The sequence below is a fragment of the Petaurus breviceps genome, unplaced genomic scaffold (assembly GCF_028583685.1).
Source record: "Petaurus breviceps papuanus isolate PSGF00001 unplaced genomic scaffold, PetGlider_PUasm1.0 185, whole genome shotgun sequence".
Lineage (NCBI taxonomy): Eukaryota > Metazoa > Chordata > Mammalia > Diprotodontia > Petauridae > Petaurus > Petaurus breviceps.
Genome location: NW_027185797.1, coordinates 9,629,426 through 9,648,945, shown reverse-complemented (window position 1 = coordinate 9,648,945; position 19,520 = coordinate 9,629,426). Strand labels below are relative to the sequence as shown.

At 37.5% G+C, this 19,520-nt stretch overlaps 1 protein-coding gene across 13 annotated transcripts in view; it reads left to right on the top strand.

The window, feature by feature from the left end:
• Positions 1-19,520, top strand: part of TBC1D5 (TBC1 domain family member 5) — a 630,316-nt gene that overhangs the window by 329,150 nt on the left and 281,646 nt on the right. For all 13 annotated transcript variants that reach the window (XM_069088446.1, XM_069088447.1, XM_069088443.1 and 10 more), the window contains one exon: positions 6,555-6,621. In XM_069088446.1, the coding sequence (XP_068944547.1) occupies positions 6,555-6,621 (67 nt within the window). The remainder of the gene's footprint in view (positions 1-6,554; positions 6,622-19,520) is intronic.

The window sequence follows — 19,520 nt, the reverse complement described above, 5'->3', positions numbered from 1 at the left end:
AAATAACATTACAAAAAATGAAGTTGGCTGTATTCTTAGGCCAAAGAAAATGATTATTGATGCAGGAGCCATTTCTGCATCAGATATCTGTATGCCAGCAAAAGTTTAAATTATTACTAATGAGAAACAATTAGGAAGGAAGACATGACATCCAGTTGAAGAGACATTTCAACAAGCTGTTCACCTTATAGGAGACAGTGTGGCATAAGGAATGGCCTGCTGGGCTTGGACTCCAGGAGATCTGGGTTTAAATCCTCCCTCTCACATTACCACTCTGCTCCTGGGGAAGTCTTTTAACCTCAGGTGCCTCAAAAAGGTGCTTAGAATCTGCTTAGGCCTAGCATGATCTGTGCTGTCTACACTGACAAAATCAAAGATCCATCACACAGTATTTGCCTATTGACACTCCTCCACCCATTTATCTACCCCCCCCCCCAAAAAAAAAGGCAAATGGAAAAAAGAGTAGACATGAACACAGACTAAAGTTTGCTACCTATAGATCCTATAAACCGCTAGAGTGAGCAAATAGTTTGTTGGTGTATGGACTTCTTTTTAGGCAGCTTGATGGTCTAGTGGATAGTATGTTGGACTTGGAGTCAGGAAGATCTGAGTTCAAATCCTGCCTCATTGAATACTACCTTTGTGACCTTAGGCAAGTCATTTAGCCACTTCCAGTCTCAGTTTCCTCATCTGTAAAATGGCAATAATAGTAACACCTATATTGCAGGGTTGTTCTTAGGAACAAGTGAAGTGGCATTGGTAGAGTGCTTTATGAACCTTAAAGTGCTCTATAAAAGCTTACTGTTATCTTTTCCAAGCAGAGAGAAATTATATTCCTGGGCAACACAGGTTTAGAATATATATTTGTTTATAAAATCTTTCAGATAATGACAGTAGAAAGTTATGAGTAATATAGCCTCTTAAAGCTGTTAGAGGCGGTGGGATGAAAAAAGAAATTACAGGAAGCTGTGTCTAAAAACAAACCAACTAAGCCATCTCAAGATAAGAATGTTTAAAAGTTAAACTGGAAAGACAACAAACAGAAATGGCAAAGATGTGTCATAATTTCTAGAATAGGTTGAAATGAAATTAATGAAAATCAAGCAGGTCAGAGAAATACCAATTGTATTAAGATATCTCTCTCATTATTGAGCCCAAGGAGGTTAAAAAAAAGTAGACATAACATCCCACATATAACACTAATATTCATAGAAACCTTTTTTAAAAAAATAGCTGACATCTATGATAAGGGTTTTGTGTCCACAATATATAAATAACAGATACAGCTACAGTCAAAATTCGTTCACCAGTAGAAAAGTGGTCAGCAGACATGAACAAACACTTCTCAATTGAAGAATTGCAAAGTATTCAAAATCACATGAAAGAATGCTCCAAATCACTACTTGTAAGAAAAATCCTAATCAAAATAAATGCGCATCTTCATCTTGCACCCTGTAAATTGGCAGAGAGAGAAAAAAAAGTTGGGAATCATCCATGTTGGAAAGGTCATAGGAAGAGAGCTACATGTGTGACTTGTTGATGGAGCTGTCAATAATTACAAATGTTTTGGAAAGCAATTTGGAATTATGCAAATAAAGTGAATAAAATATCAACATCCTTTGACCCAGAGATTTCTTGGGGTTCATACCTCAGCAAAGGCATCACTGAGAAGAAAGTCAACATATTCATCAGAATATTTATACCCACACTTTACATGATAGCAAAGAATGAGAAATTTTCTAAAAGAGATGCACATTGATTTGGTTAATAACTTAAGAAAAACAGGGTACTTGGATGTAATGGAATATCACTGTAATAATAGAATGTATATGTAATGTAATAAAGATATAATATAGTATAAAGATATATAAAATATATAAAGTTATATAAAGTATATAAAGATATAATAATGTAATAAAGAACGTACGAAAAGAAATGATGTATATGATGAATACAGAGAAGCGTGGAAAGATCTATATGAGCTGATGCAAAGTGAAGTGAATAGAGCCAAGAAACAGTATACACAATAACTACAGCAATATCAATCAAAGAACAACCACACAGAAGGCATGAATGTTGCCAAATTATGAAGAAGAAACATGGCTAGAAAATAGGGAAGATGGAAGCTATGGGATATTTAAAGTGTACATCAGTAAAACTTATTTTAAAAATATTTTATTTAAAAAATAAAATAACTGGGGCTGACTAGGTGGCACAGTGAATAGAGCACTGAACTTGGAGTCAGGAGGACCTGAGTTCAAATGTGACCTCAAACACTTAACTCTTACCAGCCATGTGACCTTGGGCAAGTCACTTAACCCCAATTGTTCTGCCTTCTCCCCTCCAAAAAGTAAAAAATAAAAAAAATAAAACAAATGGAATTAAAGTGGGTCCCTATCACTTTGGGGAATGGCTAAAGAAGCTATGATACATACTGCCTACGGGAAGCTAGGTAGAGTTGTGCAAAGAGTGCTGGGCCTGGGACAGATAGGTGGTGCAAGGAATAGCACCGGCCCTGGAAGCAGGAGGACCTGAGTTCAAATTTGGCCTCAGACATTTAACATTAGTCCTTGGTCGAGTCACTTAACCCCAGTTGCCCTGCCTTCCCCACTCCAAAAAGACGGGGGAAAAAAAGTGCTGGGCCTAGAGTCTGGAAGACCCGAGTTCAGATTCAGCCTTGGGCACTTAAAGTGTGCCACTCTGAACAAGTCATTTAATTTCTATCGACCTCACTTTACTCATCTGTAAAATGAGGATAATAATAGCACCAACCTCCTAAGGTTGTTAAGAGGATAAAATGAGAAAACATGGATAAGGTATTTGGCAAATCTTAAAGCTCTATATCAGTGTTTTTCATGATGAGACCACATAAGGCAAATTAACTTGGAAAATTCAGAGAAGCAGGAGACAACTTTTATGAACCAGAGCTAGACAAGGGAAACAAAGTCAGGAGAATCATATATACAGTTACTCAAATCAACAAAAACATCCTTAAAAGACAGCTGAACTTAGATAAAATGCAGTGATCCAGTTTGGTCCCAGAAAACAAATCATGAGACATAACTTTTCCTAGCAATACAAAATATATCCTAAAAATATTTTAATAATTAAATAGCATACCTCTAGTGACTATTCAGTTTCTCTCAGAACTTTATTAACTGTGCCCAGCTTTCCCAGATTCCACAGGCAGCAATTACAGAGTCAGGAAGAGTCTAGTTCTGTAATTTTCTGCTCCTTAGAAATGTTCTCAAATTTTCCCCCTAAAATAAATTCCTTATTTCGTTTGCCTTTTCTTGATAGGGCTTGTAACATACTAAATGAAGGCTGTCACATATGCAGTCAGATTTAGTTGCACTATCAGTCAGTTTTGCTTTAATAATCAGGCAAAGACAGTAGTGTAAAATACAAAAAGAAATCAATAAAATAAAACTAAAAAAAAATGAAGAGAAAAAAGAGTTAATTCTCTGGAGTATTTCTAAAGCAGAGCTTAACTGGGAATGCCTGTTGGGTATTTCACACTGTATCCTAGAGAAATCTCTCAAGCTTAACATGTCCCAAACTGAACTCACTAACTTTCCCACCAGACTTAGCCAGACTCTTCCACCTTTCCCTGTTTCTGTCAACACCACCATTCTTCTGGTGTCCCACACTCATAACTTTGGGGTTTTCCTTGATCCCTCCCTCTCTTACCCCATGAGTCCAGTCATTTCTACCCCCAAGATGTCTCTTGCATGTAACTCCTTCTATCTATTCACATTAAGTGCAAACACTCTTCAACTCCTGCTTAGGTTTACAAAGTCCTTCTATTTGGTGCCCCTGCCTCCAGTCTTTTCTCATTCCTGCCAAGGGAATTTTCTTTTAGTACATTTTTTCCCACGTTTCTACTATATGCAATAAATTTTAGTGGTTTCCTGTTGCTCCTAGAATTAAATGTAAACTCCTACTTAACTTTGGAAGCCCTTCCAGACTTGGCTTCAGCTTCTTTTTCTGGCTCATTGTACATTGCTCCCTCCCATACCCTCTGTGACCAAACCCCACCAGCCTTCCCCTAGTTCCTCTTCCATGACCCTCTGTCTTCTGTCTCTGCCTTTGTAGTTGCTGTTTTACATGCTTGGAAATATATTGTATCCTCATATCCAGCTCATAGCATCTCATGCTTTCTTCAAGGTGCAGCTCAAGCAGTACCTTCTATGTGAAGCCTTTCCTGAGCCCTCCTTCCCAACAACCTGGTATTTAACCACTTTGTACTTATTTGTATTTTTTATATTTATTCTTCACATGCTTCTACCTTTGTGATCTCTCCAAGCAGGATAGAAGCTGCTTGTTGATAAGAACTTTTTCATTAATTATATTATCCTTAAGGATAATGCAGCACTACTAGGTACACAGTTCTTGGCACACAGTAGATACTTATTAAATGCTTGTTGATTAAGTGACTTGATGGTAAGTTCCTTCAGATAATCTATTTTGAAGAAGTTATACTGGTTACATACTAACCTGAAACATTACAGACTCTCCTGATTGACTTCCTATGAGCATTCAAGAGTGTTTGGTCTAACGGTCCACATAGGAAAAACCTGGTTGAGGAAGACTACCATCTAGATTGTGATGAGGGAACAGGTCGTTGAATTCGTCCATCAGTACATGAATACTGGATAGATACTACATTTATAATGGCAACGAGGTGTCTAGCTGAAGTGGGGGGAGGGAGGGAGGGAGGGAGATATGGATAAGAGCCTGCAGTGTGCCCAAACTGTATTAACCAAGTTTTGTAGATATAATTACAACCTAATAAAACAGTCCCTCCCCTCAAGGATTTTATATTCTAATGGGGGAAGACAGTCATGGCAACTGGCCTAGATGTAGAAAAGTCCAGAGAAGAAGCTGAGCCCGGAGTAAAGTGAGCATAGCTGAAGCCCTTCATGAAATGATGGATGAGGATAGAGTAGTATCCCCACCCACCAAGTAGGATAGTGTGACTCAGGACAGATCTTTCTTCAAGGTGGAAAGGCAGGTAGCAAGGAAGTGAAGAAGTCCGGGAAAGTGGGATCAGCTTTGAGAGATGATGGGTGCTTTTAATGACTCTAGACTTCTCCATGAAACAAACACCCAGCTTTCAAAGTTCAGTAAGCATGCATTAAAGCTTTGTGACTGCAGTGGATGGAAGAATCTCCAAAGAACGAAAGTTGCAGATAACCAGCAAGCTGGGAGCAGTCAGCCCACACTCAGTGTTAAGAGATTGAGAGAGAAGCCCTTACCTTTTGAACAGGCCCCATAGAAAATTGACCACAGCACCTAGACAAGAATTGCTGAGTATGCAAGGGTAAGAATTGGGTTAGAATTGATGGCTTACATTGGAAGGGGGAAGGGGATGGGTGGTTTGCTTCTGATGAGATCTAAGGATTGAAGTTTGTTTCCCAGGAAAAAAGTAGACTTCCCAAAGAGTTTCCTGATTTCAAGTGCCCATTTCTAAACACTACTGAACCTCTTTCAAAACCTACATTGAAAACATGAAATGTCTAGATTAATAAAATAATTCATTCAAAGGGAATTGGCCTTAGAGCAATTCTAACCCACTCTTTTTCTTGTAATGGAAATGAGGATCATCAAAGAGATGTACAGTACGTAACTTATCAAGGTCAGCAAGCTCTTAGTGGCAGAAACCAATAGTGTCCAAGTCACCGCAGAGTCAGTGCCTTCAAGCTGTGGTGCAAGACTCCCTTGGACAGCAAGGAGATCAGATCAGTCAGTACTCAAAGAAATTAATTCAGGCTCTTCACTGGAAGGTCAAATCCTGAAGCTGAAGTACTTTAGCCATATAACGAGAAGACAGGACTCACTGGAAAAGATTGAAGGCAGAAGGAAAAGGGGACATGTGTGACGTGGAGAGTGTCATGCAAACAACAGATGTGCACGTGGAGAGGATCTGAGGGATAATGGAGGGTAGGAGGGCCTGGCATGCTTTGCTCCGTGAGGTCGTGAAGAGTTGGACATGAGTGAACAGCTGAACAACAACCCCCAGCTCCAGGCTTAAGGCTTTATGTCCCTCTGCCCCTCTCTTTGCTGTCATGCCAAATGAAGTGACTCGTGAAGATTATCCTGGGGGAGGTTTGTGCTCACTTAGTGTATTATGTTCTTGGAAATTAGACAGCTATGTGGTACTTATTTCATCATTGGTCAGAAGCATAGGCCAACAAAAGATGACAACGTCAGATTTATTTCAAGGGTTTATAATTAGTAGAGCCTAAAGTTCAGACCATACTGATGATGAACTAGCTATCTATCCCCTGTGTAGAAATTACTGTGTTATAGACATTTATCTCCTTTGTGTCTACTAGGAATTTACATGGTCATTTACTTTGGATAATACCAGTGCCCAAATTCAAAAAACAAATATTGGTTCTCAAAAATGATTTCTTTTACCAGAATACTCAAGAACATGGCTGACATATGTGTGTATAACTACACCTGTACGTGTATATATGTGTATACATCTATATGCTTTTGCTTTTTCTGTTTTATTTCTGAGCATTTTGTAATTTTTTCTTTTCTAGGTGAATCCAATGAAAATGGAAGAATAAACCCTACCACAGACTCTGATGGAACTTTTATTTCCTACAGGTAGGACCAGTGTCTATCATATAGCTAGCTCCTGCGTACCTTATCCTTTCAGTAAAGTTGTAGTAGTGCTAAAGCTTTCTGTTTACATTTGATAATATTTCCTGCTAATAATAACATACTCAGGGTTTTATACTATTAGTCCACTGATACCAAGAGAGTTTTAGAATGTTCAGAAAGAATTCACAACAGTATTCAATGCTGTTTGTCAGCATTTCCTTTGGGGGCTTGTCAGGAAATAGGGCAGCATTATATTTTGCTCAGTGGCAAAATAATAGTCTGGTAAATAAAACGTACCCATTTGAATTTTTTTTTTTTTTTGGTTTTTGGAAGGGGGAGGGGAGGGCAATTGGGGTTAAGTGACTTGCCCAAGGTCACACAGCTAGGTGTTAAGTGTCTGAGGCTTGATTTGATCTCAGGTCCTCCTGACTCCAGGACCAGTGCTCTATTCACTGTACCACCCAGCCGCCCTATTTGAACTTTTGTTAGTGTTTTTCTCCCAACTTGAATTTTGGTTGAGTGCATGTTTGAGCATGTTTATGTTTTGATAGAGAATCTAGGGAAGATGATAGATTCTTTTTTTATCATACAACTGATAAAAGGGTTAAATGCTGGGTCTTATTTTCTGAAAAATACAATTTAAATGCTGAGATATTTTTTGAATGGCAGTGATACTTAAAAAGTGGCATTTAGTTTACAGCCCTTTATCTTTATGAGTGATTGAGTCTCTTGACTTTTTTTTTTTGCTTTTGTTTTTCCCCAGAGTGGGGAAGGTAGGGCAATTGGGGTTAAGTGACTTGCTCAAGGTCACATGGTTAGTTTTTGTGTTAAGTTTTGGAGGCCGGATTTGAACTCAGGTCCTCCTGACTTCAGGGCCCATGCTCTATTCACTGTGCCACCTAGCTGCTCCTCTTGATTTATTTTTAATGGCAGCATAAATTCACCATGAAAGTGTGGACTATGATCATAGATTTTATAGATTTAGCATATAATTTTAAGCAGTTAATCAGCAAACAATTATTAAATACCTACAATATACTGAGCACTGTGCTAGATGAAGGGAATACTAAGAGAAATGAAAAATAGTCCCTGCCCTCGAGGGATTTCCATTTGTTCTGTAAATCGAGAGAATAAAATGTGTATGAAATAAATACAAAGTAATTTTGAAAAAAAATTACTGAAGTTAGGGGCATCCAGAAAGGATTGATACACAAAGAATTGTTTGTAGAAAATGAGAAATTCTGAGATGGAGAAGTGAAGGAAAATTGCTATCTAGGTAAGACAGAGTATCCAAAGGCATACATGAGGGGCGTGATCCTGTGTGTGCAAGGACATCAGTTTAGATGGATTCTATAAATTGTGATAGAGAGTAATGTGTAATCACATTAGAAGGTAGGTTGGGGCAAAGTTGTAAAGGATTTTAAAAGCTAAAAACGAGGTGGAAATACAGTACTGCTCATCAACTTCTTTGTATTAAAATTACTGCTATAAATTTTATTTCCCCATATGTTATAATTATTTGTGTTTATTTATTCTTTCAGCATTATTGAGATTATACACTTCTGGTAGGCAGGCTACTCTCTCTGTTACACCTCCTCATGTTTCCCTTTCCTCCCTCCCAGCCTCTGGTAAATCTAATAGATGTTCAGTCTTTGACTAGAAGAGTAAATGAAGGAAGGTCTCCATAAACTTCCTGAAATTTGAGTTATTGTGTAAGCTGCCAATCTTCTTCCATTAATATTGTAAACTGGAGTCCCTGCATATGCCTGTGATTTATAATACAAATAATTTCTCACTTATCACATGTAGCAGCTTTTCTCTTGATGAACCCTACTTAAAGGCAGCCAGCTTTTGGTTTTTTGGTTGTACAATCCCTTTGCAATACGACTGTTGAAGAATAACAGCCATTAATGCTTCGGGTAGATTAAGGAGCCTTTATGGAAGGCTTAGATTAAGACCATATTACTGTTCTGGCATTTTTCACCTTTGGTGTAGTAATGGGAGATGTGGACTCTAGCACTGTCATATACCTGAGCCTGTTCAAGCTACTATTGGTAAAACAACAGTGACATGCTCTCTGTGGGAGAATAGTGGTGAAGTCTGGGGCACGGTGATGTCACTGTAGCTCTGCTGGGCTGATCACATCTTGTAGATCCTACAGGTAAAGGCTCTTAAGTTTTCTGTATAGTGCACACTAGAGAGACTGCGTGAACCTCTCTGCTGTCCTCATCAGCATGGCCAGCATTTATGTGGCCAGCATTTATGTGGCGTCTCTTATGCGAAGGGCACCGTGTTAAGCCCTTTGCAGTCATAGTCTCATGTGGCCCTCACAACAGCCCTGGGAGGTAAATGCTATTATTATCCCCAGTTTACCATTGGGGAAACTGAGGCAAACAGAGGTAAAGTGACTTGCTCAGTTTGCACAGCTCCTCTGAGGCTGGAGTTCAGGCCTTCCTGACCCTGGGCCCAGTGCCACCAAGCTGCCTAGTCACAATAGGCCATGTCATAAATGTGTCCAATGATTTGACACAAGAGAGTTCTTTAAGCAAACACTGCTGTATGAAGCTCGCAATGATGGTAAGAGAGCCATGCACAGGCTTTACTATAGCTAGAGTAGCCCTGTTGAGATGGACCGGCATGCTTTGTGTCTTTAGGACTGTACTTGTCTCTTCAAAAAAGGTGTGATTAATGTTTTTGACTCTGATGTACTTGGACTGAACCATAATGGAAAGATACTTGAAGAAAGAATCAGGGCACTAATAGTCCAGAATCAGTACTAATGAATGATAGGAATGTTGGCAAGTAACTACTTTTATGTAGTTACTTGGTTTCCCAATCTTTCTAATGGAAGTAATAATACAGACCATGCCCTGTTGTAGGATTGGTCTGTTACAAGCGAAAATACTTTGAAGACCACAAAGTGACATGAAATTGGATAAAAGTATTACTATTATTATTACTACTACGACTATAGAACCAGTAGTAACTGAAAAGGGAATTAAGGATGTGTTTAAACCAGAGTAGGGGGTTGGGGGAAAATCCCACATAGCTATTGTAAATTTTGTTGACAAATTATATTTTACTATGTTGGTAGTTTTGTTAATTACAGTAAATAAGAGATATATTATAAAGCACCCACTCCAGAGAAATGTGATAATATGAAAGCAGAGTATTAAGTTGTAGTTTCTTTTGTCCTTGTATAGTTTGAAGATTAAAGTATTTCAGCTTCAAGTATTACTGAATGATAATTGTATTTTGAAAGTGAAGGTTCCAATATAACTTTGCACAATAATACTAAAGTTGTTAACTAATATATTTTTAATCAATGCCTGTCATTGTTTTAGTGTTAGAACATTAATTTATCATGGTAATTAAAAAAAGGCAAGATAAAAAACTAAGGTAGTTCAGTATATAGAAACTGGCTTTTAATAGTTGGCAGGCCAGCACTATTATTAAATAGTATTATAGTCTTTAAGGTGTGAAATGAATATTTTCTGCTTGGTAGGCAATAGCTTCTCTAATAAAATGAACTTAGTTGTAAATTTGAAATTTGGGTTAAATACAGAAAAATTCATAGAAGCACAGCTCAGGGTTTTATTTGCCTATCAAAAAGTTAACAGACAAATTGATACAAAACTACACTGTAATCATAATAAAAGTTTGGATTTTGTTTTTGTTTTTTTTTTTTGGAAAATCCAGTCTTGAAAATAGAAATTATTTTGCTTTTTTCATATCATGATTCTCTTAAGCTTTACTTAAACTAATTAGTTTATATTAAACTAGTAAACTAATTTATTTATATTATTTAAAATAATTAGAAAAAATTATGATAATACTTTGAAATAATGTTCAGAAAGTTCAGGTTCTCTAACTGCCTCCCACTTTTTTGGTATTTTCTGGTATTCAGGTAGAGACTGGCATCCCAACTCCCTCTTGGAATTTACCTCAGCTAATTGGAAAGCAGTCCCATAAGTGGTTAAGTCAAGCCATCCTCATCCTATCAAAGCTGCAAATTCTCTGACTTCCTCTTTGCTTACCACTTCACAAAATACACTTAAACTTTTGCATGTATCCAGTGCTAAGCCTTAGTTTATGCTTATCGGTATGATACTCAAAACACCCCTGGGAGGTAGGTTCTCTTATCCCCATTTTACAGAGGAGGAAACTGAGGCAGAGGTGAAGCAGCCTGCCTAGGATCACACAGCCAGTAAGAGATTGAGGTGTGATTTGAACTCTGATCTTCCTGACTCCAAGCCCCTCTGCTCCAGACATTGTACCACATAGCAAAGTAGACTTATGGTATGGAACTCTCGATCTTTAAAGTATTACATGTATAAACTTAAGAAAGTTTAATTACGAACTTAAGAAAATTATATTTGATTGTGTTCAGCCAGTTTTGAGGTGCAGTTTGGGGCTTCGAATAGGATTCATTTGGAGATGTGTGTTTACATGAATAATTATAACTCTGAAAAACAATGAGTAAAGCATTTAAGTGGACTGATCCTATTGATATGGGACTTGGGTTTTTCTACTGATATGTTTGCCCTCAAATGTTATCATAGACTAGGTGATTTAATTTGCATGCAGTTGTTTTAAAACCTGCAGATGAGATAGAGTACACTTTCCTCCAGCTCATAAAGGTCAAGCTTGATTTCTAAGTGAAATGTGGATAAATAGGATAGATTATTGGAGGGTGTTACTGAAATCTAATCTTAATTCTTCTGACTGTTGTAAATTAGGTGTTTTGCAATTAAAAATAAGAAAAAAAACCTTAGAGAATCCAAAAGTCATTAAATATGCTAGTTTTCTGAAATATTTCTAGTTTTTTCATAAGACCTATAGGAAGGTCTTTTCTTTTTCAAATCCTCTGAGTTTTCTCCATACAGTGCAGCTCAAAACCTTGCTATGTATGAGGGTGGAAACAGTTTCCTGCTTTCAGCAGTTTACAATGGATATTGACTTCAGCCTCTGACTGCAATGCAGTGCCATGAGAAAGGGGGAATATTGTCTGTCTCTCTCCTTTCCCAAGGGCAGCTGACCTTCTCCTCGCCAAAGAGGCGAGCCCCTTGCCAGCACATATAACTACAGACTATTACATTAATCTGTTTAGCCGCAGTACCAGCTGCTTGCATGTTTTTAATTATCTTATTAGATGGTATAACCGTGACCTATGAAATAAAATGAAGGTGAGCATTTTTTTTAAACTTTACATTTTACATTCTGTTTTTCTAAATATATTTAGTGAACTAATTATAACCCTTTCCCAAAGTCATAAGTGCCAGAAAGTCTACGTAGTCTTTGAATAAACCTGATGTGGAAGGATGCCACATATTGCAAAATGCGATTTCCTTAGTATCGTCATAGTAGTCAACATAAAAAACTTAGTTCTTCTTTTTTGTCCCATTTGTTGGCAATATTTAAGTTGTGTTTATTTAACATGAAAATGGGAATGTACTTGGTCTAACCATCAATCCAAAGGGAGAAAATAAACGAGACTTGTTATTTGGAATTGAATAGACAAGAGAAAACATTGCTTACTTTTCAGATCTTTTTTTGGCTTTGGGAGGATATGAATTAGATTTAGAGTAGAATATTTCTTTAAAAAATTTGTAGATGACTCTTAGCTCTAATTTCTAGCTTATACATTTACATAATGAATTATTATTGTAATAAAATTATCATTGGCATATTATAATGGAAATTATTTTTCTTATCTACGTTGCTAAGAGCAATATTGCTTGCCTAGATGTTGACAATAGTGAAGACTACTTTACAAATGACGTTCAGCCTTTCAAATTAATACAAATTACAGATTGACAAATTTGGTTTAATTGCCAGCAAACTGAGAGATCTGACAATTCAAGTGAGGCTATACTGATGGCATGTTTTAAGAAAATCACTAGAGCTATAAAGTTTTCAGTATTCTGCTCATATATGGTTCTTTTGTAATGGGACTTAAATTACTAACTCCAGCACCAGGAGAATGAAGGTATTACAGAATTTGATCTCACAACTACTTGAAAGCTATGTGCATTTTTTCCTTAAAATTTTTTTTTCTACTCTTACATTTCTCTATGAAATATTTTTCCTTTAAAACATATGCCTTAATTTCTCATAACAGAGTAATTTATGTGTGTGTGGCCACAACGATTCTTTTTAGAAAGAATTTGGCGGGGGGGAGAAATTATTTGGCTTAGTGAAATTCTTCAGCTCTTCCAATATGACCCTGAAATATACTTGATTCAGTGAGAAATTACTTCATAGGAAGCCCCTAAAATTGCCGATTAATTTTCAGCTTGTCGTAAGTGATGGCTGATTAAATTGTTGTACCCTTCAGTTATTGGCAATGAATTGAATGTTGCCCAGTGATGTTCTCTTTTTGATTTTCTGATTTATATTAAAGCACCCCTAGAATGTTTTCTCTTGTTTAATGTTATTCCTTTCCATTGAATGAATCTTAGATATAGATTGTTATTCTCATTGAGTAGAACTTAATTTTATTAGTTATTTGAAAGTTGCTTTAGAATAGTTTTTAAATTTTTATTTAATCTTTTTCAGTTAACAAGCATTTATTTTCTATTCTCATATTCTCTGACCCCAAATTGAAAATAAAAAAAACAAACAAACAAAAACCTCATAACACATATTTAAAGTCAAGCAAAACAAATCCCCACACAGATCATGTCCAGAAATATGTCTCATTCTGCAGCTTGAATCCATTACTTCTGTCAGGAAGTATTGTGTACAACACTAGTGATCTGTGCTTGAGAATTTATTTCTGCCTGCTGCCTTTCTACTCTTCCCCTTGCCCATACGCCAATCACAGATTCATATTCTTCTTTCCTTTTAAAATCCTTTTTCATGACCAATTTGGTTTGCTCATCTCTTATCCATCCCTAAGTCTGTCTTCACCTTTTTCCCCTCTTACTTTTTACATTTCCTTCCTTTGGAGTATAGACCAGGACCAGGCTGAAATCTCTTAATAGTCCTCTCTAAACAACTTTAACAGAATTCCTCAAATCATGTGATTCAACAAAAGGTCAGAGAGAGACATATTTCCAGTCTAAGACAATTTAGAAGGTCCACAGGATAGGTCTGTAATCTGGGGTAGGCACAGGCTTGGAACATGGCAAAAGTACCAGCCTTGGACTCTGGAGGCAGCTGTAAAAGCAGCAGAAGCAACAGCAGCTTTGGGAGCTCTCAGTTTGGAGATGGTGAGGGGTTTGAACAATTGGTCAGAAAGAGATTACAGGGGACCTTTTGCTGGCACTGGGTGCAGCCAGCATTGATTGGCAGCTCCATTCCCCATTACCAGTCCTGAGTCACAGTTGTAGGACAGAGAGGAGCACTTGTGATCAGTCACAAGGCAAAAAAGACCTGGTCACACTTCCAGCACTCAAGTGTAGTGCTAATACTTGATACAAAAGAGCAGGGGACTTGGTTCAGCTCCAGGCCCAAGAGGCACAGTAGTACTTAATGCTGTAGGGGCACAGAGCCCTTTCTGGGTTAAGGCCAGAGAACAGACCAGAAGAACAGTGACCACACCTCTCCTGGGATAAGACCCCCTTGGAAGCACTGAAAACTTGCAGACCCCTAGAACTAGCTCTGGAAACAGCAACAAAAAAAAATTCTGAAGCTGGGACAGTGCCTCCCCACCCCCACATGAGCAGAGCTCAACTTTTAAAATAAAAGTTCAAAGTAAAAATATAGTCTAGGAAAATGAGCAAACAGCAAAAAAAAAGAACTTGATCATGGCAAGGAAGACCAAGACATAAAATTAGAAGATAACTGTGAAAACAACTATAAGCAAAGCCCCCAAAAAGCTAATTGAATTCAAGGCCAGCAAGAATTCCTGGAAGAGTTACAGAAATAGATGTGAGTGGTAGAGGAAAAATTGGGAAAAGAAATGAGAGTGATGCAAGAAAATTATGAAAAGAGAATTAATTATATTATTATTATATTAATTATTATAAATAATTAATACTTGGTAAAAGAGGCACAAAAATTACTAAAGAAAATAACACCTTAAAAAATAGAATTGACCTAATGGTAAAGAAGGCATGGCAATTTACTGAAGAAAAGAACTCCTTTTTAAAAGCAGAATAGGCCAAATGGAAAAGGAGGTACAAAAATTCAGTGAAGAAAAAAACTGCTTAAAAGTTAGGATTGGGTAATTGGAATCTAATGACTCCATGGGACTGAAAGAAACAAAAAACATCAAAGTCAAAAGGATGAAAAAAAAATAGAAGAAAATGTGAAAGACTTCATTAGAAAAACAATTGACCAGGAAAATAGATTGAGGATAGATAATTTAAGAATTATTGGACTAGCTGAAAGCCATGATCCAAAAAAGAGCCTAAACATCAACTTTCAAGAAATTATCAAGAAAAACTTTCCTGATATCTTAGGTCCAGAGGGTAAAATAGAAATTCAAAGAATCCACTGATCACTTTGTGAAAAAGAGCCCCAAATGAAAACTCCCAGGAATATTATAGCCAAATTCCAGAGCTCCTGCTTCAAGGATAAAGTATTGCAAGCAGCCAGAAAGAACAATTCAAATATCTTGGAGTCACAGTTAGGATCATACAAGATTTAGCAGTTTCTGCATTAAAGGAGTGGAGGGCTTGGGATATATTTCAGAGAGCAAAGGAGCTAGGATTACAACCATGAATAACCTCCCCAGCAAAACTGAGTGTAATCCTTCAGGGGGAAAACGGATGTTTCATGAAATAGAAAGATGCTAAACATTCTTGGTGAAATTACCTGAACTAATTAGAAAATTCATCATTCAAACAGAAGACTCAAGAGAAGCTTGGAGTTAAACTGTTGACATTCATTTATGGAAAAATAACTTTATCATTATTAGGACAGTTAGAAGGTGTCTACATTGTTAGAAAGTGTTTACTTAGACACGTGGCACATGTGTTAGTCAGTTATGTTGAGATGATCTCCAGAGAAAGAATGTAGGGGTGAGAAAGAGGGATGCCATAGGAGAAAGGGGAAGGGAGAGATAGAATGAATGGGGAAAATCTTTTCACATAAAGGAGTCATGTAAGGAGTAGCTTTTACAGCACAGGGGGAAGTTACTTGAACCTCACATTCGAATCTGGGATTTGTTCTTTCTGTAATCTCCTTAATGGTTTCAAGAAGTCTGTCATTCTGTTAATCAGGGAACCCTTTTTAATTGCCAGGCCAGTCCCTGTGCTAATTCCTAGTGTTACCAAGAAACGAATGTGATGGAAGACTACCTGAAATGGATGGCATAAGCAGATGTGGGGACCAGCAGAGGCCTCCTCTGCAGACCTCTGAGCTGTAAGCCAAGTCTTTTGGAGTCTATGGATTCCAAGGTGCAGAGTTAAAGATGGAAGGCATTCCAGGTATGGAGATCAGCGAGTTCAGAGGCCCAGAGAAGACAGTGGAAAGCATGAAGATTGCATGTCTGCTCTTATGACCAGAATGTGCCTGGAGTGCTCGGTGGGGAATGAAATGTAAGGGAGCAGGATATGAAGTGCCTACAGGCTGTATAAAAGAGTTTATCCCTGATTCTGGAGGTGATGGGGAACCACTGCAGCTATTGTATTCATGATTACTTGAATATGGTTTCCATGCCCTTTTTTCAGATGTGGTCTTCACATTGTCCACTAATTCTTGGACCTTTTCTCCTTGATTTTTTTCCCCAGTCATTTCCTTCTGATATGAGGTACTTTGATTTTTTCAGTCTTTTGCCTTCAATATTTTTTATTGACTCATATAGTCATTAACTTCTGTTTGGTCTATTTTAATTTTAAAGGAGTTTTCTTTTTTCACTTGGATGCTGCTATTCTCTTATTACTTTTCTCTGTAGTAAAAAATGTAAAGTAGACCTGTCTTAAATATTTGTAACGTGGCTTACTTATTAAAAATCTAGCCAATACAGAGGTTTATCATGGCAAGGAGTATACTTTTCAGTGTTAGTCATACCTTGTTTTCATTTACTGGTGCCCCACTACACACAGAATCTTTGATGTACTTGCATTCCATGTAAAAACTTTGCATAATACTTTGGTTTTCCCACATTACAAAAAGCATCCCTTTCATTAAAATAGTCAATGATTATCATTATCTGCAACTAAAATATTTTGTGCCTTTAAAAATCACCTCAGAGTATCTGACCAGCACCAGCAAAGCCATTTTAAACTGAGGATTTACGAAGTTTGAAATGTGACTCATCCGCTTGTTGCCAACCAACCACTGTCCTGTCACCAGAGTCCTTATATTATGTATAATGTGTGAGTAATTAACTTTATCAGCTTTAAAACAAGCTTTAGACATGCTTGATTTTCCAACACATCATAACCAGGAAATTACTAGCATAATACTCTTTTTTTTTTTTTTAAGCAATCAGGGTTAAGTAACTTGCTCAAGGTTACACGGCCAGTTATTTCTGGGTGTGGTGCTGAGTGTCTGAGCCCGGAATTCGATCTCCAGGTCGTCCCAACACTGGAGCCGGTGCTCTTACTCGCTGAGCCACCTGGCCGCCCCTTAGCATAATACTCTTTAGGAAGTGTTGAACAATTTAGTGTGGTGACCTGAACAGAAGCATAGTTTACCTAATAAAAGTCCATAGGTTTTTGTCGTAGGCCCTTAATGAATGCTCATCGACCAGTCCACTTTATCTGAAAAGTATTCACAGGACTCTGAATTTGGGAAAATGCAAATTGCCTTTTTTCAAATTAGAACTTCATAGTAACACATTGCATGATTGATTGATAATATTCAGCAGATATATCTTGGATGTTCTGTTTTAAAAATTATTTTTATACTCAAGATTTTTTATACAAATGTATAGTATGATACATGCCTTATTAAAATAGATGCCTCAATTATACTTTTTTCCAAGTTTTTCTCCCTAGTTGTAGAACTTTGGTTAAGTTTCAGTTGAAAAGGGCATAGTGAATGAGATGTAGATATTAAAATGGGAGTTGATATTTGAACATTAGGACATTTAATATTGTGAACATTGTTGAATTATACCCATGGAAAGATATATATTTTTATAATTAGAATATCTATATTTTGTTAAACATAGCATTCAGCTTGGCAGAATAAAAAACACCCTTATCAGCTCTTTTACAACAAAGTGGCACTTATCTATATATAAAGATCAACTAGGGTTCCTTGAAAGGTGTAACAACAGAAATAATGTCTAGTAACCCTCTCACAAAAACATAAAGCAGGGAAATGTTTGCTCACCAAAATCATTCACCACAGTGATAGAGAAGATCCAGTGTCATTTGGAACCCCAGAAGGTGCATTTTCTGTAGGAAAAATCACACTTCAAATTCTCCTGTTTGCTACTTGAGGTTTCATCAAGCCCAGAGTTATTGCTGAGCCTTCCCCTGCAAGGGGTGGGGGAATATAATCACTACAGGAGCTTGGCCTTCTGACTACACAGGAAGACCAGTTGGATGAAGCATGTTTAACATGCTTCTGAATGGACCCTGTGTGGCACCTGTCCAATAATATGTATTTTGGGGCCAGAAAATACAAATTGACTATAATCTCTGCCCAAAATGAAAAGGAAGAGAGCAGCCGTATTGGTTTTAAGAAGTTGAAAAGCACTTTCAAGTTCTTCTTCCCTCCCATCTTTCCTCCACTCACTGATTTTTCTAAAGACCATGTTGCTCCTGTGTTCAATGAACTCCAACGGCCCTATGATCCCCTGGGATCAAATATAAAGTCCTCCACTTAACATTTAAGTCCATTTATAACCTGGTTCCCTCCTACCTTTCCAGTCTTCTTATACTTTACTCCCCTCCAAATATTTTATGATCCAGCCCTGCTGACAGTTGCACCCACATGGCCCTCCACCTCCCATATCTGTCCCACTGGCTCCCATCTCCCTCCCATACCTGGCATGCTCTCCACCCTCATCTCTGCCTCTTCACCAACCTAGCTTCCTTCAGGACTCAGCTCAAAGCTTGCTTTTTCTAATGCCTCCCCTTTCATGGTATCTTACATCCACTTTGAGTTTCTGTTAGATGTACCACCGAAGGCCTTTTCTTTGTAAGTCCAGTGCCTGGCATAACAGCACTTCATAAATGCTCTTACTGACCCAAGCTTCCCATGACAACCAAGGCCCATATTTTAAATACAAACATTTTGCCATTGTTGCTTTGTTTCAGTGAGACCTTAACACTGTTTCCTCTCAAAGAACTAAAGATGAATAATAGAAAGGCAAATGTTGGTGTAACATATAACCAATGGGGAACTCCAAAGAAAAACAGGAGTAAAGGATGTTATGAAGCAGTTCTTTGACAGAAAAAGGAGATAGGCTGGTCAGCCAGAGTGAGAGGCAGCAGACATCATCAGAGTTTTTCACTGCTACTCTTGTTATTAGAAGAAAGCAAAGAAGACACGTTGAATGACTCTCTGTGATAAATTTATGGGCAGACCTGGACAAGAGTCACACATGTTAGGCAGACATGGAGGAGCTGCCATCTTGATCATTGGAGGGAACTCTGGAATCGGTTATGTCACAGATGCTCCGGAGTTTTGTGAGTGTAGCTTGCACTAGCTAAAAACCAAAACAGGTGTTCACATTTAAATATAATGTGCCTTGGAGGCTGACCATAGTCCTTACTGAACTTAAGCCTCTTCAGTACTCCACGTAGACCTACTGTGGTAGGTAGATCAATAGATCTATGATATCAATCAATCTATGATTAAACATTTATTAAATGCCTACTACATGCTAGGCCCTGTGCTAAACGAAAGGAAATTATGACTTAAAATTCAGTTATAGTGAGCTTCTACTGACACAATGTTGAAATTGAGTAGAAAGGAGTAAAGTATAGGAGAAAAAAATTTCCCTTTTCTAAATAAACTAGACAAACAGAAGTTACATCAAAGTGATTGTGAAA